Source organism: Gopherus evgoodei, chromosome 15 (genome assembly GCF_007399415.2).
Source record: "Gopherus evgoodei ecotype Sinaloan lineage chromosome 15, rGopEvg1_v1.p, whole genome shotgun sequence".
NCBI lineage: Eukaryota > Metazoa > Chordata > Testudines > Testudinidae > Gopherus > Gopherus evgoodei.
The window spans coordinates 18,955,597-18,981,485 of NC_044336.1; the positions used below are offsets into that span (position 1 = coordinate 18,955,597).

Below are 25,889 nucleotides of genomic sequence, written 5' to 3' on the forward strand. Positions count from 1 at the left end.
GGGGGGACAAAAACAACCTTTACCCAAGTTTGTATTTAAAACTGCTCAGCAAACACATTTCCTACACTCATGTAGATAGCGCCATTGAGTGGTTCAAGCTAAGAACTGTTTTAAAAGCTATTAGAAACATCAAGAAACACAAAAATATTTAATTTATATATGATAACCTACATGTGGTCATCCGTTCAAAGCTCAGCTGACAGCTAATTCCACACCTGTGGAGCATAATCCCATAAATATGCACATGGTGTGAGTAGCCCCGTTAGGATCAATGGAACTACTCATGGTAGTAAAGTTAAGCATATGCTTACGTGTTTGCAGGATCAGGGCCTACGGTGATGAAATCATTCTTACATCAGATTAGATTGAAGCAAAAGTAGTATGAGTATATTTTCCATCTTTCCCTGTTAATTCATGTAGATTTTTACATTATATTTTGTTAATCTCTTTATCAGACCGATTGCTCACTGGAGATCTAATTTTAGATGTCAATGGAGAAAACTTAGTTGGTGTAACCAGTGAAAGGTATGTTTATAAAGATGACTAAATGTTTATCTAGAGCTTGGGAAAATGTTACTAATACTGGTGTTATACAGTCAAAGACTTGGACCAAATTAAACACTGATTAAAAGGATATAACTGCACCAAGTCCATGGAGTTGCACCTGCAGATTGTCTCAGAGAGCTCAATATAGCTGTCCTTACTCAACAAAACTATCATTGACATTAATGGGAGTTTTGCTTGCATAAGATCCGATTAAAGAGATTTCATGTTGTTGTGTAGGTTGCAGAATGCATGTGTAAATTCGTATCAAAATAGTTATTAAGCTAGTATAATACTTAACATTACTGTAATTATCATGGTATTTGGCTGGATATCCATTAAAGCAGATGATTTGGTTATATATTGCTAATAATTGGCACTTCTTGTTCTCTCAGGTAGGGTAGTTAAGGCAGAGAAGTTGCCTGTATTGTTTATGTGGTGATATATAGGATCTGAGGTGGAGACACTGACTATCGCTATAGAGCCCAAAACAGTGGTAGAGTTAGGATTTATATTAAAAATAACCTTCTCCCCCCAAATAAAACTACTATAGTACAGATTAAAAAATAAACAAACCAGAGCGGAATGGTACAAAATTAAAAGCCAACTTCTACCTTATACAAACTATTTGTGCCGTATGGTAACCCAAGACTTAAATGGAATGATGAATCAAAGGCATATTTCCAAAATGGTTTGTCGGTTAAGATAAGAAATTGTTCAGTTTTCTGCCATTTTAATACTGTGTGGATGCAGAGCTCTTGCATTCAAACAGTGAAAATAGGTAGATTTACTTTTTTAATTGTTGTTGGATTTTTTCCCTTCCAGAGCTGTTGACATTTTGCGAATGGCATCAGCGACTAATCACATGTCTTTGCTGATTACTAGAGATGAAGAAGCAAAGTAAGAGAATTAAAATGTTTATATTAAAATTACCACTATAGCATCCCTCTTCCTCAATAAATCCCAACTCTTTCACTAAAATTCGTCATTTGTTAATATATAGATGTTTTATAAATTGGGGATCAATCATAAGATATCCACAGTGTAATTTGTTTATGTGTTTTGCTTGAACATTTTTATCGCATAATCCATTTTGTCAGTGTATAATGCAGAGTTTTTATGATCATTCCCCCCACATATGCACGTGTAGTATATCCCAAGCTATGACACCAAGATTCCTGTGAAGAATGATGGCAGTGGTGAATTGAAAGTGCTTCAATATATTTTATATCTGACTTCCAAGGCCATGCTGTCTGCATTCCATGAGTATATGAAAGCTGGTCTATAAGTCAAATAGAAAATATTAATCCTTCTCACCATAGTCAAACAATCAGTTCCAGTTAGTTCAGTGGGACTACTCACATTAGTAAAGGCTACAAGTTCTGACCCATTTATATTTCATGAGCAAAGTCTAAATGTTACATGGTACAATTAATACTATAAAGTATTTCCTGTCATCATAAGCATGATTTCCTGACTCTTTGTTGTCTCTTTAAAATATAAGAGAAGTGAAATTAAAAAAGTGATTAGTATTTGACAGTAGAACTACTTTAACTAGTGCCAGGCATCTGAAAGTAAAGCCCTTGCAGTTGTCTTTTTTTCAGAAATGGCTTTTCAATCTCTTACTTACGAGCTCTGAATTAGTTGTGATAAGTAGGTTAAACTATTCAGTGCAGCAGATAGTCCAAAATTCCTACAGTATAAGGACAGTTACACTAAAATATCCCTTTAATCTTGTTATCTACAGATAATCATATAAACCGACATTGGCATAAGAAATGTTGGGATGGAAAGAAGCCAGGAAGCCCATCCAGGTCTATCCCCCCTTTTGAGTTAGCAGCTGTTTCCGCCAAATATTTATGTAACTATATTTAAAAATCATTGAAGACTTGCTACTCTTGTTGCCTTTCCAAGGCTCTTCCATTTTTTAACTGCCCTATATGTAAAGAAAGTCCACCTAAATTCCTTTAGAACATGGCCTTTCTTAATCTTATGCTTGTGCCTATTTATTCCTGTATTTGACAATAGTTCAAATGGCTTTGTAGCTTCTATCCTCTCTCTCTCTTCTTCAGACTGTTTCAGATATCTCTGAAGTTCACTCTTAATCTGCTTTTATCCAAAGCATACTGACCTCTAACCCTCTTGAATAATTAAAATCTGTGAGCCCCTTTATCATTCAGGTGGTTTGTCCTGTGACAAGATCTCTATTAGCTATTCTAAATTCTCAGTTAATTCTCAGTTAATTTCCTACCATTGTACAGACATATTATATTAAATACTTCATTTATACATAAGTTTTTCTGTACATGACTAGTACCTTGTGATAGATAAGCACCAGTTAAACAAGTATATTTGTATTGCTGTTAAGCAATGTACCAAACTGTGGTTTGAGTCAGGGCCGCCCAGAGGCTTCAGTGGGCCTGGGGCAAAGTGGGGGAGCTGTGGCCTTTGTACTCACCCAGCGGCGGTCCGGGTTTTCGGCAGCATTTCAGCGGCAGGGGGCCCTTCAGTCGCTCTGCGTCTTCGGCAGCACTGAAGGGCCCCCCGCCACCGAAATGCCGGCCGAAGAGCCGGACGGCTGCTGGGCAAGGGCTCGCGGGGCCACTTCGGGGTCTGGGGCAAGTTGCCCCCACTTGCCCCCTCCTCTGAGTGGCCTTGATTTGAGTTGCCCCTGTGTAGTCAGTAGAATTACTCTGGAGTTATGCTGCTGTAACTAATATCACAATCTGGCCATTTATGTTACCTCCTCCCTAACTCTGTGATATTAGTTTTCTGGTGTTTGTGATTAACATCCTTTTAGATATAGGTCTCCCCCCCCATTTTTTTTCTTTTTTACTTTTACCCTTATTCCTGCGGTGATGATAATGACTACATTTTGCAATCTGATTTCTCTAAAATGAGGGTATAATCAGTGCTTGATTAGTAGGGATTTTTTCTTAATTGAATAAATAATGTTTAATAATAGATATGCAGAGTCAGCTTTAATTATTTCTTTGCTAATTACTCCAAGAACTATTTCTGAAACTTCCAGAAATGTTTGGAAATAGTAATTAGTTGATTTCTACAGAGCCAATCATGTAAATATTTTTAATACAAAGGAGGATTCACAGATTCTTGAGATTCATTCTGCAGTCAGCTGTATATTCAAATTGTGTATTCCTCTAGGAGGGAGAATCCAAAACATTCCTGTAGGCGAGAGGTCGGCAACCTTTCAGAAGTGGTGTGCCGAGTCTTCATTTATTCACTCTAATTTAAGGTTTCACACGCCAGTAATACATTTTAACGTTTTTAGAAGGTCTCTTTCTAGAAGTCTATAGTATATAACTAAACTATTGTTGTATGTAAAGTAAATAAGGTTTTAAAAATGTTTAAGAAGCTTAATTTAAAATTAAATTAAAATGCAGAGCTCCCAGGACCAGTGGCCAGGACCCAGGCAGTGTGAGTGCCAATGAAAATCAGCTCGCTTGCCGCCTTCGGCACACGTGCCATAGGTTGCGTACCCCTGCTATAGGCATATAGCACTAAGTATATGAATCTTGGACACTAATGTCCAGGGTTTGATTTCTGAAGTTTCCAAAGAGGAAAGGAGCCACACAAAGATGAAGCTGTGGATTGAGCCAGAGGCCTAGATTTTGAGAGCTGATGCTGAAAGAGATATGGGGTCATGGTGGATAATCAGCTGAACGAGAGTTTCCAGTGTGATGATGTGTCCAAAAGGGCTAATGCATAAATGTGACATCTCAAGTAGGAATAAAAAGTTATTTCACCTCTGTATTTGGCACTGATGTAACTGCTGTTGGAATACTGTGTCAGGTTTTGGTATCCACAATTCAAGAAGGATGTTAATAAATTGGAGAGGGCTCAGAGAAGAGCCACAAGCATGATTCAAGGATTAGAAAAAACATGCCTTATGGTGATAGACTTAATGAGCTTAATGTATTAAAGTTTAACAAAGAAAAGATTTAAAGGAGTAATTTGATTACAGTCTATAAGAACCTACAAGGAGGACAAATATTTGATAATGGGCTTTTCAGTCTAGCAGAGAAAGGTATAACATGATCCAATAGCTGGAAGTATTCAGGCTGGAAATAAGGCATACATCTAACAGTGAGAGTAATTAACCATTGGAACAATTTACCAGTGCTCATCGTGGATTCTCTATAACTGGCAATTTTCAAATCAAGATTAGATGTGTTTCTAAAAGATCTGTCCTAAGAATTATTGTAGGGAAGTTTTATGGTCTGTATTATACAGGAGGTCAGACAAGATGATCACAATAGTCCCTTCTGGCTTTGGAGTTTATGAATCTATGAATTCCTGGCCAGTGTTCAGGGGTGTCTCAGGGAGTTAGGTAGTTACGTGCAGCTCAGTCTATTAAGGCCCAACACCTTAAAAGAACAGTATGCTTCTCTCAGAAGAGTGAGGTAAATTGGTTGTGCTGACCGGAAACCAGGACAGAGAGCTCTGTGGAAACATAAAATCTATCTTGTGTGATTTCTACTTGCCACATCTTTTTTGAATATTCTGCTTGTACAGCTGCCTGGGACAAAGGCAGCTGTTAGAAAATTGGTGTCAGTTTGAATCCTGAAACCCCTACAAACAATTTCTACCCATTGATGGTGACTGTATGATCAAATCTGTGTCTCTGAGAATGTTTTCTTTCATTTTGGTGCACAACAGCCCTGAAACAAGGCCATAGACGAATTTCTGATGCTACCTAAATTCTAGATGTAAAGAAGACTCTATCACACTTTAGTTCCAAATGCAGTGTCAACTCTCCCTCTTGTGTTCTCATCTTTTGTTGGACTGTATAAGCTATTTATGAAATTAGACAACTGCTTGCTGAATAAGACATTTCAGTTGCTAATACCTAATATTGTAGAAAATCGCTACCTTTCCTGTAGTGTCTTTTGTACAAATTACATCCCGCAGTACTCTACAGAATTAATTTAGTTGCAGAGGTAAAAAATTGCAGGAGAAAGAAACTGAAGAGGTGTGTGCAAGGGAGAAAGATATTCAGCTAATATTTGGAATTAGAAGGAGGAATAAAAAACATCTGCACAGGGCAGGAACTGCTGTGAGAAAGGGTCTTTCATCATTAGTAGCAAGGTTGTGTGGTGGGGTAGAGAAGAAAGTAGTGCTAGATGAGCAGAAGGGAAAGTAATGTGGGGTATGATTCCGGAGGTGTGGTAGAAGGAGTCCACAGAAGGTTTTTAAGTTACCCAATGCAACTTTAACTGGATCCTGAAACAAGTGGAGAGCCAATGAGTCATTTGACCACTTGGGTGAAGTGGCTGTGCTTCTTTGGACATGTTAGAAGGTGGTCGAAGAGGAAAAAGCAGCACTACTCTTTCTCTGCCAGCTTGCTCTGTTATGACAGGCTTGTTGCAGGAGGGCTGCCCTCCATTCTTTTTTTAAAGCAGAATGCTAACAATGTTTGCCCTTATATGAGAACAGAAGCAAGCTGTCGATATTAATTGCCAGTGGCTAGCTTTCCTTGTTTGATCAGTGTTTTCAAATAAAATTACCAGAATCTCTCTCAAAAACCCACAAAAAATATTTTGTAAGCTTCACAGTTATCTTTCATCTTTATATGTAGAGAGTTATTAATCAAATTTATAGTGCTGCAACAAAGAGAAAGAAATGGAGACTATCTATTATGTGAAATTTCTTTCCCCTCATTACTGTTGTAGTTTGGAATTAAAGAAAGGGATAGCCTGGAAAGAATTTGAATAGAAAATCTGGGATTGAATCTAATCTTATGCTGCTGTAAATCAGCAATTATTCTGGTGAAGTCAATTACGCTGGTGTAAAACTTGTGAAGGTGAGATGAGAATCAGACTCTCTGTTTCTAAATATTTGCAAGTCAAGTAAGTCAGCTGATATTTTAAAAATGCAGGAAAATAGACATTGTCACATTTCATGTTTCAAAGTAGTGCACCTGATCAGACAAAATGTTGAAAGCAACAATCAGAAAAGCTAATAGCTCACTGGCTTTTCCAGTGGAGCAAGCAAAGAAAAGGCTGTCTTTATAATGCAGAATCCCTGAATAGACATGAGAGAATTCAGATGTATATAAATCCTATGTATGAAATCTGATTTATTATTGTGTAGGAAAAGCAAAAACAGGTTCCAGGTGCTTTCCATCCTTCTATTATGTATCAAATATTGTGTCTCAAAATGAATAACAAAGCTAGAACAAAAGCTTTCTACCCTTGTGCTATGCATAGAATTTCTGTTAGTGAATAACTCCTTTTGGAATCAAGCAGCACCACCCTCTCATCATCCAGAGGGGTCACTGTTGAGCTGCTTCAGAGGCACTTGCAAACCAGGGTGAATAGAGCTAGTAATTAAACCTCTGTACCTTGTGGTAACTGGCCCATCTTATTTATAGACAGTCATCAGCCTCTGTGCTTGTCCTTCAATATCATGCTACTCTTTCACTTATCTGTTCTCAGTATTTTTATATCTGACAAAAATGTCATTTTTCATCTGGTGTTGAGCCATCTGACCTTTAATACACTGTGGTTTGGGGAAATTGGGTGTTCAGAGGAAAATGTGAGAGACACCTTCTAAACAAGTGGCATCCTTCGTGGTCTCCAAGGGTGCATTTGTAACTGAAGTCAAATAAATAAAAAACAAAGGTATTTTTAATTATTATAGGAAAGAATTTCTAGACCTGATGGATAAATATGGATCATGCAGTAACACAGGCTCTGCAAGATGTTCACCAACACAACTGCTAGCTGGTGAGGCATTGAATATTTCTACATTTTGCACTATAAAGAAGTAGAAGAGGATGCTTCATAGCTTGAAATAATGTTGGAGAACACTATAGTCATCCTTGTATGAAATGTAAATCAGCACTTCAAAGATATAGGTTTGAGGAGTGGGATGGGGGGTATGGTTTAGTGAGTAGAGCAGGCGACTGGGAGTCTGGCAGGACTCCTATCTTCATTATTTGAGCATTAACTCACTTTGTGATCTTGGGAAAGTCACTTACCTTCTCCATGTCTATTTCCCCATCTATATTGTATCACCTACCTCAAAGGGTTTTAATTAATGAATGGTTTATAAAATGTTATGAAATTCTCTGATGAAAGGCATGTTAACATTGCTAAGTGTTGATACCTGAGAGATTGTAACTCTTCACACTCCATTTGGGGTTGCTGCACTGATAAGGATGATTTATATACTGCATCTACCTTCTTCTTTAAGAAAGGTAGATAACACGATTATTTTGCTTCACTCACTCTTTTCATTTGAAGGGCCAGTCTTCACATGTCAGCAAGTGATGTCTGTTTCTGAAAACCTGAGTGCTTGACTTAGCTTCCACTCTGAAGCTGTGTAGCCTCAGGCTTCTCTGTGGGTTTATTTGTCCTTTTGACAAAAGGTTTCTTTTATGGGCTCCTCTCTAAGGATGGAAACAAGGAAAGACTGGGAAAGTGGGGTGAAACACGTGAGCTGTTGATTTAGGAGTATGGGGGGTAGAGGGGATAAATCCAGCACTGCAAAGATAAATTATTTTCAGCAGCTGATACAGTGTATTGTATCTGCTCTCAGCTCCAGCGTCCTTTTGTTCTGATTTTTCAAATCAGGTGCATATGTTATAAAGTGAACCCGGGTGCTAAATATTGCCTTCCTAGAGCCAAAAGGAGAGGGTCAGATCACACTCATTCCCTCCCAGAAGTAGGTTTAGAGCCTTCACATCTTTTCTTATTATCCAGAGAGCTGGATATGGCTGATAGCAAGACTTTCAAATGCTGGATCTTGTGACAAGCTAGATATTACACAGAAGCCTGAAATGCTTGCTTGGGAAAGCACCTCAATACCAGAGACACTTTTATTATATTCAATATCAAAATCAATAATAAAAGACTTGATCATAATGATTCAGTTTACTAGAACAGTTTCTTAGCTGAAGTTCATGGGGGAAAATCATGCTCCTCTTCCTGACATGTACTGAACTATTTGCCTGAGCAAGACTCGCAGACATTGATGTTATATGTCAATGAAACACTTTGCCTTCCCTGAATGTGGTTTTTATTTCTCTTTTCTCACTATTCCTTTCTTTAAGGAAAACCTGTTGACAGCCTTTCTTCTGGATCATCCTCAAAGTCACAAAGTCCTCAGCTTCTGCGTCCAAAGGATATTGTCATCAGCTACAATGGAAATAATTATGTTACCACAACATCCCCTCAACTCACAAAGTAATTCCTGAAACTGACTCGAGCTGTCTTCTCTGAACTCCCTTGGTCAAAAGTAGTTGGGTTTAGGTGCTTATGAATATTTTGGGTGGAGCTCACTAAAGGGCTACCAAGATTGTATTTTTAAAAATCATGTTACTAATAACACTGTTGATTGTTAAAACTGAAAGAATTTTTAAAGCTAACTTATTTTGGCCATTTTGTGCCATTTGTTTACTTTTTGTGTTTTGCTCATTTTGGTGAAATTAGGCTGATCAGATTTCCTGTAATTTCTACCCAGCCTCTAGTTAGTTTTTGGTTCTGATTCATGTACACTAGCAGATTGCCACAATGCTTGGGTTGCAAACACTGCAGGAGAGCTGCCAATCCAGTAATAATAATTTTTTAAAAAGCCAATAAAGAGAAAAACATGAAAATATATTTGTTGCCTATTTAGTTGGAGTCACTAGAAGCTAGAAAGGTAGGCATGGCATACATGTCCTAAATTCACAAGCTCAGCACCTTGGAATGTCAGGCCATATTTATTTTGCTTCTTCATTTTAGATGTCCAGGTTTGAACATTTTGGCCAACTTATCCAAGGTCATGCTGTGAGTCAGTGGCGGAACCAGGGCTAGAATCCAGGAGTCCTAACACCCAGCACTTTGCTCTAACAACTTTTGAAACAAGTTCTATCTTAATGTATATATAAACAGCTTTATAAAAATGCTTGTGTCGAACTGAGGCAGTTGAAAAATATATATACCAAGATTTTGGAAAGGAGTAAGCAGTAAAAATGCTGTAAGTTTTGTTGATGGTGTGACAGCACCACCTCCTGGCAGTTCTGGGAATTAGCTCTACCAGGTCAATGCCCCTTCCAGTGGTTGCACTCCTCTCTCTCAGTCTGCAGGCTCCAGGACCTCCTGCCTCCTCTTTATGACTTAGCCTTCTGGCATGTTTCCCCCTTCCGGGATATTAAAGCCTTCCAGCACAAATTGTCCCAGGCTGTCCCCTACCCACTGCCTTGTCTGTGAACCTGGTCCCGCCCTCTAATTAATGGCTGTTTCCTGGCTGCTCTTCCAGGTGCAGCCCAGGCAGTTAATTGGCCTACCTAGCTACTTTACTCCCTTCTGGCCTTATGTGGTGTGGACACCCCATCATGGTGGGGGGCAGGAGAGACTTTAGATGGAATAGACACACAGCAAGACAGCCTTGCAGTTTGGTTTACTTTTATTTAAAGTGATTTTAAAAAGAGAAAGGTGACGTGAAACTTTCCAGATGAATGCATTTTTATGATTACTTTCAGATCCCTAGAAATATGGTTATGTCTCTAATAAAAGTAGAGACTTAGACACACTTTAATTCTATCAGTGTATAGAGCACTGCGTTAATGCTTAGTTTAACTTGACTTCCTATTTGTAATTGCTTAAATTAGTATAGAAATTAGTAATTTTGTATTGAATAGAATGTGGACCGTATGAGTCTCCTGATTAAATGTCAGCCATTTATGTCAAACTAGTTGTTGTAACACAAGAGAAATATTGCACATAGGTCTTCATTGCTGCTTTTTTCAAGCTCCACGGACTGTGTAACTGATCTTTTAATGCTAATTTTCTTTTCTTTTTTTTCTCTTAGTGATAGTGCATTTCAGATTATCACTGTTTCCAAGGGAACAGGCCTGGGCTTGAACATTGTGGGAGGAATTAACAGAAATGAAGGTCCCTTGGTATATATTCAAGAAGTTATCCCTGGAGGTGACTGTCATAAGGTGGATATTATAAAGTCCTCTTTTATTCATAGTTCCTTCCCATGCAGCTCTATTTTTTTCTTTATTTATTACCAACCTCAGTATAAATGCTCTCCAACATCAAGACTGATCTACTTTGACTTGCTATGTTAGCAGCAAGCCAGATCTAAAAAACAGTGTTCTGATAGGCAACACTAGATTTTTTTTTTAGATAGTGGCATCGCCTTTAGTAGAGCATCCTGTCAAGTGTCAAATCTTGCCTTGTGTTGACTATCCTGTATGGGAAGGAGGAGGCAAGTGTGTGGATATCCTCTTTCCTTCTCCTCCTCCATGCATCCATGTGGTAGTGAGACGGCTTACCGGGCACTCAGGTTAAAACTAGGAAATGAATCCAGTTGTTCCTGTTGGCATGCCACAGCTGGCCCAGGGTTATAGGATTGGGGCTAGTTGGTGGCCAAGGTAAAAGTTGGGGCTGGCTGGTGGTCAGGATCCCAGGCAGCTACATACTAGTGGGGAGCATATGCTTGATCTTCTTTAAAGGAGCTTAGTGGTCATACGCACAAACTTCTGCATTTCTTTCCTTCTCCCATTTCCTATGCCATTTTGTATCAGCAGAATGGCCCTTTTAACCATCCTGCAGTCATCACCACTGCTGTTGATTGCCACTAAGGTGAACTAACGTATGATGTACATAGGAATCATTATCCACATCTTCTACATGAGAAGACTGAGACACAGAAAAGTTATGATTTGCTCAGCCAAGGTCACACATGTATGTGGCAGAGCTGCAATTAGAACTCAGATATCCTGATATCCTGTTATTTTTCTTGATCACAAAATCTATCAGTTTTTTCCCAGTTGAGACTCAAACAGTAGCTATTGCCAGGCCAGAATAAAGGGAATATCCTATAGGCCAAATAATTAAGGAGTTTATATTGAACTCTTTAAATATATATCTTGCATCACTGAAAGTATGTAATGGACAAGGGGAACTAATAAATCACAAAAAATTCAGTTTTCAGAGCTAGATTTTCTAAATATAACCTCTGTTTTTGAAACCAGGGCTATTTATAAGTGTGATATGGGTCATTTTAGAAACAAGGAGGGTGAGGTAATACCTTTTATTGGACCAACATCTGTTGGTGTGAGAGACAAACTTTCACAGAGCTCTTCTTCAGGTCTGGGAAACTTTGGTCTGGTCTACATTACAGAGTTAGGTCAATACAAGGCAGCTTATGTTGACCCAACTATGAAAGCATCTACACTTAAATTTTGCTCCAGACAATGTAACTGCCCCACTACACCAACTTAACTTTACTCCATGAGCAGCGTAGAGTCGAGGCTGATGTGTTTAGGTCAATGCAGTGTCAGTGGAGACACTACATTGTTTATGTCGACTGTTTCTGGCTTTCAGGAGCTGTCCCGCAAGGAGCCAGGTGTAGACACACAGACAATGTAATTACTGCAGTGGCAGTATGCCAGTGTAAGTTAGGTCGACTTAATTTTGTAGTGTAGACGTGACCTTAATCAGACTATAATAGCTAAATACCAAGTGGAATAGATTGTTTAGCATAAGTAATGAACATGCATTTCAAGGGACCATTCCAGGTGAACACCCCTCCAGTCATAAGGAGGAACAGAAAGGGGTAGGGGGGAAGTAGTTGGGCGGGGAGGGTTTTTAGTGGCTTATAGATTGTTGTAATAAGTCATAAATCCAGTGTCTCTGCCCAGGCCATGATTTTTAGCATCTAGCAAAGTTATGAATTTAAGCACCTGGATTGTCTTTTGAAAGTCTTCTGCAGGTTTCCTTTCAGAATGAAAGTTTCCCAGACCAGAAGAAGAGCTCTGTGTAAACTCAAAAGCTTGTCTCTCTCACCAACAGAAGCTGAGTCAATAAAAAATATTATTTCACCTACCTTGTCTCTTTAATATCCTGGAACTGACACAGCTACAACACAGTATACAATAGTGGAACATTTTGACATGTAAATATTGATTGTGTCTGCAAAGCAAAGGCATGAATGTTTAACAACATTAATTGCACCTGCAATGGTTTGTGCCCTCAAAATTCTGCCTGTGGTTATTTGTGACCACAGATTTGTAGGTACAGAAAGGGAGGGCAGGTTAAGGCCAGACTGCAGATCAGGGAGAAAATTGGAATGCTACCTTAAAACTGCTTATTTATGGATAACAGTGATTCTTCTTTTTTCAGTCTTATTTTGTTTTAGCTACCAAAAACATTTTATGGTCTTAACCTGTGTAATTTAGTGCCCATTCCTTCACCGTTGTGGTCAATGGGAACAAGACTAGGTCATTTATTTTCAAACTGTACTGTAACACTAAGACAGTTCAAAAGTCAAAATTTGAGGCTGTATTTAAATCCTCATCTTGAAATTTTCAATTTAAAATGTGATGTTTGCCATGTGAGCCACCAGAGGGCAGCATTGTAGTTGGTAGTTTTGTACACTGGTGGCAAATTAAAAAAAGGGTGTTTTTTGTGATCAAAGACAAATATTAAACAACACGATATGATGTGTTATAAGATCATAGTGTTCAAGCAGCTAAGCTATAAGTATATGTATGTTATAAAATTGTATATATTTGTTCCTTGTCAGGCCAGCATATTTAGGTTTACTAATTTCAGATTTTTATTTTTTCTGGGGATTTTTTATGAAATATTAAAAAATTGAATGAAGGTAGAATTTTGTATTTCAGATCTTCCAAATTTTCCATGCAATTAATTACATATAGGTTCAGAAACACAGATGCATCTTGAATGTGTGTGTGTGTGTATCTATCTATCTATCTATCTATCTATTTTTTTTGCCATATATTAGTGAAATATAGTACTTTTACAATCCATAAACATAAGCTAGAAAAAACATGACAATCTATAGAATGATTAATAATTCTCAACTACGCTGTGATTTATGCCCACTCGAAGTCCCATTTACACAGCCAGAAGAAAGTAAAAGGACCTCATTGTAAATGAAAATTCAGCCCCCCTGTTTTAAAGTGTTGTCTTATGACTGTCTGTAACAGAAATGTGGTATGTCTCTATGTTTGCAGAAGGCTGCATATCAGGTGGCTTCTCCCATCGACATAGTACTGCCTCTTGCAGAGGTGGAGTTATTAAGCCAACAGGAAAGCTCTCCCCCATCGACTAAGGTATGGCTACACTTGACATTTCAAAGCGCTGCCGCGGCAGCACTTTGAAGTGTGAGTGTAGTCGGAGCGCCAGCGCTGGGAGAGAGCTCTCCCAGCGCTGCATGTAAACCACATCCCTTACGGGTGTAGCTTGCAGCGCTGGGAGCTGTGCTCCCAGCGCTGCGGCACTGATTACACTGAGGCTTTACAGTTCTGCATCTTGCAGTGCTCAAGGGGGTGTTTTTTCACACCCCTGAGCGCGAAAGTTGCAGCGCTGTAAAGCGCCAGTGTACCCATGGCCTAAGAGTGTCTTCACCAGACACATTGCAGCTGCATAGGTGCATCTGTGCTGATTTAAATTTGTAAACCTGCCCTCAGTATCACAGCTAAATACACAGTGGAAGAGATTGTTTTACATAACTAGTTAATACATGGTGGAAGAGATTGTTTAACATAACTAGTTAATACATGGTGGAAGAGATTGTTTAACATAACTAGTTAACGTATAGTCGAAGGGACAACTCAAGCCGAAGAGGCCCAATAAAACCTCTTCAATAATAGGAGAAAAAAGGGTTAGAGATCATTGTAATAAGCCATAAACCCAATGTTTATATTAAGATCATGATTTTTAGCATCTAGTAAAGTTATGAATTTCAGCACCTAGGCTTGTCTTTGAAGGTGTTGTTCAGGTTTCCTTGGAGCATGAGGACAGAGAGGTCAGAATGATGGCTTTGTAAAAAGTGTTCACCCATAGGTGATATAGTGTTTTTGTCTTTTATCATTTTTCTGTGACAGTTCATTCAAGAGCATAATGATTGTCTGGTTTCACCCACATAGTTTTTGTTGGGGCATATAGTGCACTGGCTGAAGTACACCCCATGTTGTGATAGGTATAGGACCTGGGGAATCTTGAAAAGCGTGTTGTGGGAGGTATTGATCATTGTAGCAGTGGAGATGCGTCTACAGGTTTTACATTCAGTTATTTGCATTTGTTATTCAGGCAGAGTCTGGTGCTGCTTTGCGTTTGTGTGTCTTGGTCTGTGAGGAGCTTGCTTCTGATGATGAGCATGGAGAGGTTGCGGGGGAGGTGTTTGAAGGCCAAAAGAGGGGGTTAGGAAAGATTTCTTGCAGGGTATAGTCCCCCATTTAGTAAGGGCTGGAATTGCTAAATGAAACCCTGAATGGGTTTCAGTGTGAGGTAGTACATGACAACTAGGGTTGTGTGGTTGGAGAGGGAGGGTTTTGGGTTTTTTTTTTCCTCTCCTGTATTGAAACAAGTTCTCTTGGGGTATTTGGGTGGCCCGTTCCATGATGCAATGTTTACCTTCAAAAGATGAGCCTATCACCCACCAACCCCTCTTTTTTGTCCTATGACTTCAGACATGTTAATGAGCCACTTCAGTTTAAAAGGTCCCTTAGAATATGTGTTAACTACTTATGCTAAACAATCTGTTCCACCTTGTATTTAGCTGTGCCACTGAGTCCCTTTTCCAGACCTGATCTGTGCAGCTCAAAAGCTTGTCTCTCTCACCAACAGAAGCTGGTCCAATGAAAGATATTATCTCACCCACTTTGTTTCTCTAGTATCTTGGGACTAACATGGCTACAACACTGCAAAAAGCAGATAATGTTCTTATTATTTGTACAGTTCTCTTCTGCCTCCATTGATGGATGAAGTTAGGGCTAGTCTACACTGGCAATGTTAAAGCTGCAGCAGCACTTTAATGTGGCTTGTGTAGTCACAGCAGTGCTGGGAGAGAGCTCTCCTAGCGCTCTAAAAAATCGACCTCCACGAGAGGCTTGGCTCCCAGCACTGATGCACTGCTGCTTTACAGCGCTGAAACTTGCTGCGCTCAGGGTGTTGTTATTTCACACCCCGAGCAAGAAAATTGCAATGCTGTAAAGTGCCAGTGTAGACAAGCCCTTAGTCTCTCCTCCCTTCTTCAGATCAGTCTGATTCAGGAGTGCCTGAAAAGTCCTTGGTGTAGCTCTGAAGGGTGATTTATTTGAATACAAATTAATCAAGCTCAGAGATGCTTTAACTGGTAGAGAAACCTCCCATAGTCAGGTTGGTATTCCATGCTGGAAAAACTGTTGTCTGTGGTTTATTTTTATAGCAAATTCATTCCTGTTGTAATGCCACCGACATCTTATCTATCTTGTCTTGTCAGAGCTTTTATACGGACTCGCATCAGTGTAGAAACTGGACGATTTCAGCTGATGAATTTCAATTCAGAGATGGATTCTTTGTCAGCAATATTTCCATAATTTGTGTTTTACAAATGTTAAATTCCTTTAACACCTGTGATAGACAGACACGTGCTCATTCCATATTTGAGAAATTTGTTGTGAACGTTCAAGTCATTGAACTTTGATATAATCTATGTCAGCGGTATATAGTACCTGCCATGTTGTGATTCTAATCCTGCTATTTATTCTATTCATTCAGAGCAGTTTACCTGCATGGGAACCATATTAATTCCAGAAGGATTTGGTGTCAACACAAGGGTCTACCCACAGTGAGAAAAATATCAGGATTAGGGCCATAGATTGGTTAAAGGCAAATTCTAGTATGTTTTGAAGAAGTGCTAACCAACCAATTGAACTTAAGTATTGTGTAGTCAGAGTCCATAGCCATTTTATTATTCATTTCACTTATAAGTGAAAGGCTAAACAAGTGACTGACTGAGGTTCTCATGCTCACTCAAGCCATCATGGAAATCAGACATGTAGTGGTTATGTTATCCTTTGTCTTACTTGCATGGCAGCAAAGCAAAAAGTTTGAATCTAAAAACAAACATCCCGCAGCACAGGCAAACAAATCGGACAGAATGGGGTGATCGGCTAATTTCACAACTGAAAAAAAAATTATAGAAAAATGGAGCAGCTAGACCAGGTGAGCTATGCTTGAGATTCCTGTAGGACAGGACAAGAAATAATGGGCTGAAATTGCAACAAGGGAGATTTAGGTTTGACATTAGGAAAAATTCCTAACTGTCAGGGCAGTTAAGCACAGGAATAAATTGCCTAGGGAGGTTGTGGAATCTCTGTTACTGGAGGTTTTTAAGAACAGGTTAAACAAAGACCTGTCGAGGATGGTCTAGTTAATACTTAGTTCCCTGCACTGAGGCAGGACTGGACTAGATGACTTTGAATCCTACTTTTCTATAATTCTGTGGTTGACAGGCAATTAATAATATAGCGTTTATTAAAAATGAATAGTATATAATTGAGTGGTTGGAAAAATTGGTCAGCATATTTTTCCCTCAAAGCAGCTACGATAGTGAGTCTGGTGCATCCATAGCTTTTCTGCATGGTGACAATTTTTGAATGTTTGATAGTGATTTATAGAACCAAATTGTTGAATATAGTATTGATTGTTTCTTTGTGCCTTTTGAAATCTAGCACATACAAGATGATCTTTCATTGCATAATTATTCTACTAAGCAGCAGCACAAAAGATGTATATTACCAATGGAAACTGCTAATTTACAGATTAAACATATTGGTCCAGGCAGAAAGTCTGGCCAGCCTTGACTGTTTCTTAAATTAATAGGTTCAAAAGTACGTGCTAAACTGTTGCAATTAAAAAATTGTTTCAGTTGCATCTTCATCAATAATCAATACAGAATGCCACACTTGGATTCTTTATTGTTACTGTTTAGGATGGACGACTGAAGCCTGGAGACCAGCTTGTATCCATAAACAAGGAGTCAATGATTGGAGTCTCCTATGAAGAAGCAAAAAGTATAATCAACAGAACAAAGCTGAGGTAATTATTGTACTACAGCAGCTAAACCCCCAAAGTGAAATCTTGTACAAGTTTTCTTTTGTGTAGTTTGAAATATTTTGTGAAATGTGCTTGAAGTAAGAAGACAAGTTCATGCCTCTGAAATATTAAATACTCATATTACTATAAAAAAGCTCAAATATGTTACTAATCTAAGTGATGCAAAATTATTAAGAAAATTTACTAGCTCAGTCACAAATGCTACTCACCTGTCCTTCACCTTCATAACTTATGATGAGGAATAAAATAAAAACAAGTGTCAAAAAAATTCTTACCCCATGAGGCGTGGACAAGTAGAATTTTGCAAGGCTGCTTTATCGATTTATGTACAATGTTGCATATAATATATGTAAACCATTTATTTTTAAATTTAGATCTGAATCTGCCTGGGAGATCGCTTTTATCAGACAAAGAGTTTTTCCCAGTTACTTTGAAAATCCTCAAAGTCCTGGCAGTCTCTTGACATCTTCTGCTGGATGTGGACAGCAACAGACACTACTCGCATTTAATCTTCTTTCACCTCCTAATGAGAATCCAGCTTCAAAGGTGCCCACACCCTACACTGTGAGTACAGTCTTGTCTCTTGTTTTAAGATAAACCAAATAAGAGATTAATTTTCTAAATTAAAGAAATCCTATTGCAACTTTTTTCCATATTTCAGTATTAGATTAATGGCATGTACTTACCATACCAGTAAGTTTAAATGATTGGACCCTTCCTCAGAACATGAATTTTCCTAGGGTATTCCTGGGAGCTTTCTGGTAGATGTGTAAGATCTCTCTAGAATCAACAGTACTGGCCAGTGGAATGCGAATATTAACTGAAATTGTTAGTTGATTGGTTATCTCACTTCTCAATTAAATCTTAATTGAGATTCTAGATTGTCAAATTCTTCTTTTGAAAATATAAATAATATCTAACCTTTTCCATTTTATATTTCAGATATGGAGGAGATTTTGAATATTAGTAAATAGTGAAGAATAATAATCTGCTATTTAAAGATATTTTTACAGTGCTTATTACCATAACATAGGGGTTTATAGACAACTTAAACTGCAAAATGAGAATTATGTGAAGCCATGTACAATTGTTGAAATGAGAAAACACTGTCATTTTTTCAGGGCTAAAATCAAACAGAAAATAAGCTCCTTACACCATACCAAAACAAAGCCAAAAAACCTAAACCATATAAAAAAGATTTCAAACCTTGTTCCTTGCTGGGCTGCCAGCTACCTGTGCCTATTTGCTTTATTTGCTCATATCTTTTTTGGTACATGGTATATCTGTATCGCTTGCTAGTGTGGAGTTGCACACTAACTTGTGTTAGTGGACGTTTCTCCTCTGTGTGAAATGTGTTTCTCTCCCTGACTTTAGGAGACTCTTAACAAGTTCCTTCAATAAAAAATAAGTTTTTTTAAAGAATAAATGTTTACACCTTATGATAATAATAGAGTTTGGAGAGGGAATATAGACTACTATAAATCTTTGTTTAGAACAATGATGTTTTATCACACTGAAGGAAAAATATAAACATTTTAAGGACTGTAGCACATCGTTAGCGCAGACGAAACTATTTTAGTGTGTGATGGTATGTAAGTTTTGAAGACCAGGGAAAGCTAACTATTTTAGAACAGCCCTCTGTTTTCTGTCTTTTTTTTTTAAAATATATTTAATTTATAGTTATTTTTAGAGGTGAACAAAATATTCCATTTGATAAGCTGGAATTATAAATTATTTTTTAGACTATGTAGTCAAAGGAGTTGGGTCCCCTGTGTCCATATTTGAAATAGATGCCTTTGTATTCCTTTTCAGAAACATCCTGTGTAAGGTGCAGCCACACTTTTTTGGTGTTCATTGTCATGCTTATTCTGCAGATAATGAACCTCAGACACTAGAAAATATTACCATGTTTCTTATATTGCTATTGTGTAATGCTAAATTTGTATACACTTACGCTGCCAGAGGGACACAGCCTTTCAGCTATAGCTTACCAGGTCAAGGGAAAACCATGGGAATCAAGACTGAGGGGAAAAACAACTGAGGAGAGTTGGCAGTTTTTCAAAGGGACGCTATTAAGGGCCCAAAAGCAAGCTATTCCGATGGTTAGGAAAGATAGAAAATGTGGCAAAAGACCACCTTGGCTTAACCATGAGATCTTGCGTGACCTACAAAATAAAAAGGCGTCATATAAAAAATGGAAACTAGGTCAGATTACAAAGGATGAATATAGGCAAATAACACAGGAATGCAGAGGCAAGATTAGAAAGGCAAAGGCACAAAATGAGCTCAAACTAGCTATGGGAATAAAGGGAAACAAGAAGACTTTTTATCAATACATTAGAAGCAAGAGGAAGACCAAGGACAGGGTAGGCCCACTGCTCAGTGAGGAGGGGGAAACAGTAACGGGAGACTTGGAAATGGCAGAGATGCTTAATGACTTCTTCGTTTCGGTCTTCACTGAGAAGTCTGAAGGAATGTCTAATATAGTGAATGCTTATGGGAAGAGGGTAGGTTTAGAAGATAAAATAAAAAAAGAGCAAGTAAAAAATCACTTAGAAAAGTTAGATGCCTGCAAGTCACCAGGGCCTGATGAAATGCATCCTAGAATACTCAAGGAGTTAATAGAGGAGGTATCTGAGCCTCTAGCTATTATCTTTGGGAAATCATGGGAGACGGGGGAGATTCCAGAAGACTGGAAGGGGGCAAATATAGTGCCCATCTATAAAAAGGGAAATAAAAACAACCCAGGAAATTACAGACCAGTTAGTTTAACTTCTGTGCCAGGGAAGATAATGGAGCAAGTAATTAAAGAAATCATCTGCAAACACTTGGAAGGTGGTAAGGTGGTAGGGAATAGCCAGCATGGATTTGTAAAGAACAAATCATGTCAAACTAATCTGATAGCTTTCTTTGATAGGATAACGAGCCTTGTGGATAAGGGAGAAGCGGTGGATGTGATATACCTAGACTTTAGTAAGGCATTTGATACGGTCTCGCATGATATTCTTATAGACAAACTAGGAAAGTACAATTTAGATGGGGCTACTATAAGGTGGGTGCGTAACTGGCTGGATAACCGTACTCAGAGAGTAGTTATTAATGGCTCCCAATCCTGTTGGAAAGGTATAACAAGTGGGGTTCCGCAGGGGTCTGTTTTGGGACCGGCTCTGTTCAATATCTTCATCAACGATTTAGATGTTGGCATAGAAAATACGCTTATTAAGTTTGCGGACGATACCAAACTGGGAGGGATTGCAACTGCTTTGGAGGAGAGGGTCAAAATTCAAAACGATCTGTACAAATTGGAGAAATGGTCTGAGGTAAACAGGATGAAGTTCAATAAAGATAAATGCAAAGTGCTCCACTTAGGAAGGAACAATCAGTTTCACACATACAGAATGGGAGGAGACTGTCTAGGAAGGAGTATGGCAGAAAGAGATCTAGGGGTCATAGTGGACCACAAGCTTAATATGAGTCAACAGTGTGATACTGTTGCAAAAAAAGCAAATGTGATTCTGGGATGCATTAACAGGTGTGTTGTAAACAAGACACGAGAAGTCATTCTTCCACTTTACTCTGCGCTGGTTAGGCCTCAACTGGAGTATTGTGTCCAGTTCTGGGCACCGCATTTTAAGAAAGATGTGGAGAAACTGGAGAGGGTCCAGAGAAGAGCAACAAAAATGATTAAAGGTCTTGAGAACATGACCTATGAAGGAAGGCTGAAGGAATTGGGTTTGTTTAGTTTGGAAAAGAGAAGACTGAGAGGGGACATGATAGCAGTTTTCAGGTATCTAAAAGGGTGTCATCAGGAGGAGGGAGAAAACTTGTTCACCTTAGCCTCCAATGTTAGAACAAGAAGCAATGGGCTTAAACTGCAGCAAGGGAGATTTAGGTTGGACATTAAGAAAAAGTTCCTAACTGTCAGGGTAGTTAAACACTGGAATAGATTGCCTAGGGAAGTTGTGGAATCTCCATCTCTGGAGATATTTAAGAGTAGGTTAGATAAATGTCTATCAGGGATGGTCTAGACAGTATTTGGTCCTGCCATGAGGGCAGGGGACTGGACTCGATGACCTCTTGAGGTACCTTCCAGTCCTAGAGTCTATGAGTCAAGTTGAGCTGTGGTCCGTAATGACCCACTGTTCTTTGATAGTTGTTCAGCAGCCCATACCTAATGACTTTTGGTATCAGTCCATTTCCCTGTTCCATTTTGAACTAATGCTCCATCTGCCAATTGTCTTGGCAAAGAGGCAAAAATTGGATACACCGTGAAAGGCAGTCACTTTTGCAACTTTCACCAGCATTAAAATTCAGATGCAGAAAACAAGCCCTGTAAAACAACCAGAGCAAGAGTTTCACTGCTATAGAAGTTTTTCTAGTATGTTACATGATTTACAGTATACTGCACCCTATTAAATATGTGGCAAAGTGGCCCTCTTCTGTTTCAGCACTAGGTTTGACACTTTTAGTAGAAACCTCATCAGTAATGATCTATAATAAGTTTTCTAACAGAATGTCTCATTTATGTGCTTTTTATTAAAATATCTACATAATAAAAATAACATGCTTTCTGAATTGAAAAATAACTCTTTAAAAGCTGTAAAATCATCAGTGTGGGCTACACCTCAGACAGAGCAAGTTTACATTGGCTTCAGTTACTTTTTAAATAGTACCATATAAAAAGTACTCTGTAGTGCTTAGGCACAGTGGGTATGCCACAGTAGCCTTTACATTCTGAATCATTGCTTTTTATGGTGCCTGTAAGAGTTTAAATGCAACATTGGGTTTTGGCTTCAGTGTTCTTCCAGTATTGTTTTAATCTACCCAGCTACTCATTTTTTTAAAGGTTAACATATGTTTCTAGTCTGGTCTTTGACCTACTTTAGCAAATGTCATTTCATGACTTGTGATTTTCTTTCATAGATGAAAACAGGATTTAAGAAAAGAGAACACTCTCCAATTACTTCTGCAGACAGCAGCCCTGCTGATGTGTCTGCTACTGGTAAATGCTTATTTAATTTTTTTCCCTTATTTTTTGCAATTACTCTTCCACAGAAAGTAGTACACAATGTGATTGACTAGACTTTAAGGAAGGGTGTATGGGCCATTTTTCTAGCAGTGTATAAAAGGCTAAGATGAATGGATTGTTCAACAATCCCTGTCAAATATAATTTACTTTGGACAGTTTCTTGGACAAATAGTTGAAACTAAACAAAGACGAATGATCATAACGTTTCAGTACAGCCAGATAATGAAGACTCACATATAAATCAAGACTAGGTTGCCATAGAAACAGTGCTTTCTCAGTTTGATAAAATGCTGTAGAAGTATATTCTGTGTGTGTGTATATATACACACACCCACACACCCACACACACACATTAAGGAGAGCAGGGTTTTTTTTATTTTAGGAACAAAAATAATTGTTAAAGTGGCTTATATGTGATAATCATATTGATCATATCTCTAGATATATATTTTGGAGGTGCTGAAGGAAAAATAATCAGAGATCTGATCTTTCACAACAACTAGATCTGACTTGATAGTGATAAATCCCTCAGTGAGGTTATTTGTATAGTATTTATGAACAATGAAAATGCACAGGCATGACATACACACTTACATTGGTGTCAAGTATGGCTACGCTAATGGTTGTGCTCTATACTGCCATGCAGTAGACCTGGAGCCCTCTTACCACTCAGTACAAATGGGAGCAGTATGTTCATTACATCTGCCTCTCTAATTGATCAGTCCACATGACCAAGAACCTCAATCTAATTTGTCAAGAGAGGAAGGACTAACCCAGAGGACCATAGTGTCACTTCACTGACAGTAGCTAAATTGCGCTAGGTATTAACGTAGCCCATAGTAGATACCCTAATTCCAAATGAAGCAGTCTGATTGGGATCTTGACCAACTTTGCATAAGTAGAGAGTTTCCCTAAGGGGTTAACTGGCTGAATAGCAACTTTTGGAATTGGAGCCGTCACAGTATTTCATACAGCTTGAGTTAAATAATCAGACCTCTTGATCGTCTTGCTCATGAAAACTACCATGACTAGATTAGATCAGAAGCATCACAAGACAAAGGCTCCTCTGACCAACCATTTAGGGTTTCTTATTTAGTTAAAAGGAGGGGGTACATGTGAGCTGAGCCCCATCTATTCAGGATCCAGACTTCTCAAACCAATGTATTTTTAAATGACAGATCTATGCAAGAGACAAAATACAGTGGTTGGGGGCTTACTAGGGATGGAAATATCCCCTTCCCTCCCTGCCTGAAACAGTGGGTCCCTATGTCTATTTTGATCACAGTTAAAGATTTTGGACATATGTGGTAAAGTCATCCTTCCCCTACCCCATTCATTCAATATGGGGAAAAAATGCAGCCATTCTAAGGGGTTGGCTTAGTGAGCATAATGAGTAATTATGGGTCTAAGTGCCCATTCTTCAGAATTGACACATGAAGTTAAGTTGTAGACATTTTGGTCCCAGGATATTTGAGAGACAAGGTGGATGAGATAATCTTTTATTGAATCAACTTCTGTTGGTGAGAGAGACAAGTTTTCGAGTTTACAAAGAACTTCTTCACTGATGAACAGCCCTGTGGGAGCTTGAGAGCTTGTCCTCTCACCAACAGAAGTTGGTTCAGTAAAAGATATTACCTCGCCCACTTTGTGGCTCTCTATCATGCAGTTTAGTGAGGGCCAGATGCTCAGCTGGTGAAACTTCATTGGCTTCAATCCACAAATAGAATTGAATTCATTGGATTAGATCAGATGAAGTTAGCGACACTACATCAGTTTTTACCAGCTGCGAATCTAGACCTCAGTTTTGGACATTTGTCCCTGTGTCTCCACCACAAAAAATTAATTTGCCAAGGACAGTCCCCATGGGAACTGATTCCCAATGATATTTTAAAAGGGACTAAGACGGCTACAGTGTATTACAACATAAACAAGGTGGCTCTACCAGTTCTTGTACAATTTATATTATACTGTCCCGTATGCTATCTCTGGGCTTCCTTCGTTCCATTCTTATTTGACAACATGTCCTTGACTGAAACTGCTACTTCTGTCACACACCTCATCTTCAACACTAATGTGAGACAAAGATCTAAGCTCTTGGATCGAAAAATCAGCATAATTTTGAGACGTGCTTGAAAAAATTCATGCTTAAAGCCAATGACCCAATAGTTTTGTGAGCTTGGTATCCACACACTGACTTCAGTGGCGCTATACCGATTTACTCTAGCTTAGGATGTAGCCTGCTGTCTTTAGAATTTAATATAGCATGCCAACAGTATTAGTGTTACAGGTTTCCAAAAAGATGTTTTGTTGAGCACATATGGAGAATGTAAAATTAGTTTAAGCTTGGAAACAGATGTTTTGTGAGTTACGAAATCCAGTTTTGTTTGTTTGTTTTTGTTGTTTGTTTTGTTTTGATTCCGTGTTTTGGAGATGGTCCCAAGCTGCAGAGTCCTGAGGTTTTCAGATACACATTTTGGTTTGAGCCCATCTCAGTCTCCTCCTTGATGAAATAATAATATAGAAAGAAGAACTAATTAAGAACACTAGTTAATATGTGGTTGTTCCTCAGAATTTCAGCCTTTTAATGAGAAGTGTTTTGGATTCCTTTCCAAATTAGGAAATTTAATAAATTCCCATTGATGATTCTGTCGATAGCATGTCCCTCTTTGTACTTGGCCCTCTGCAAAAATTCAGCCAGTGGATGTATTGTTTGTTCTATTTTAAATAAAATCTTAGTGCATCTAAAATAAAAGTGAAGCTACAAGTTTGCTGGAGTGCATATAGACAGTAGTAAAAGGCCCTGAAGAGCCTCCTGCTATTTTCCTGGTGTACTGAGATGTTTCTCTAGAGAAAGCCAGAGCACTCTGGCAAAGTTATAGTGGATTTTTCCTGTATTGTTTTCCCTGCAAAAGAAATCTGTAGGTGTGAAATCTTTTGTGTTATCTACTTATAATTTTAAACTCAGTTTTCCTCAGAATTTATAATTTGCACATAAGGGAAAATAAACAACTGCATCCGAATCTTAATGTATTAAGGCATTGTTTAAATTATGGAAAATTGTTACACTCTCATCTGAAAGGAGGGGCATGAGAGGAAGGGCTCGGTGGGTGGACAGGCCCTGGAGAAGGGGGGTTTCCCATTCCCACTAGGCAAGAGGAGAAGCCAGAAGGGATTCACTCCAGGCAAGATCCCTAATTCAGCTCAACCCCTCAGTATCAAGAGATAATCCTTTCTCTTGACACAGTGCCTCCTGCTATTTCCTCAGAACCAACGAGTTCCTTAAATTAAACACCTGGAATTGACAGTTGTGGAAAAGCTAACAAATGAGTGACATCGCTGAATTCATAAATGTTTTTCCCAACCTGTTTCCAAAAGCACTCTGTATGTATTCCATGACAGAAGATAGTGTCAGCCATGTTTTTCTATTCCGACGTGACCTCATGCTACAT

The 25,889-nt window shown here is 38.6% G+C and overlaps 1 protein-coding gene across 10 annotated transcripts in view; it reads left to right on the forward strand.

Moving 5' to 3' along the window:
- Positions 1-25,889, forward strand: part of STXBP4 (syntaxin binding protein 4) — a 141,002-nt gene that overhangs the window by 14,696 nt on the left and 100,417 nt on the right. For 9 of the 10 annotated variants that reach the window (XM_030534647.1, XM_030534645.1, XM_030534644.1 and 6 more), the window contains 8 exons: positions 456-525; positions 1,369-1,443; positions 7,207-7,292; positions 8,621-8,753; positions 10,363-10,495; positions 17,287-17,393; positions 17,786-17,975; positions 22,335-22,413. In XM_030534647.1, coding sequence (XP_030390507.1) covers positions 456-525; positions 1,369-1,443; positions 7,207-7,292; positions 8,621-8,753; positions 10,363-10,495; positions 17,287-17,393; positions 17,786-17,975; positions 22,335-22,413 — 873 coding nt within the window. Of the gene's footprint in view, positions 1-455; positions 526-1,368; positions 1,444-2,290; positions 2,358-7,206; positions 7,293-8,620; positions 8,754-10,362; positions 10,496-17,286; positions 17,394-17,785; positions 17,976-22,334; positions 22,414-25,889 lie in introns of those variants that run through there. The other variant, XM_030534654.1, reaches the window with a different exon arrangement.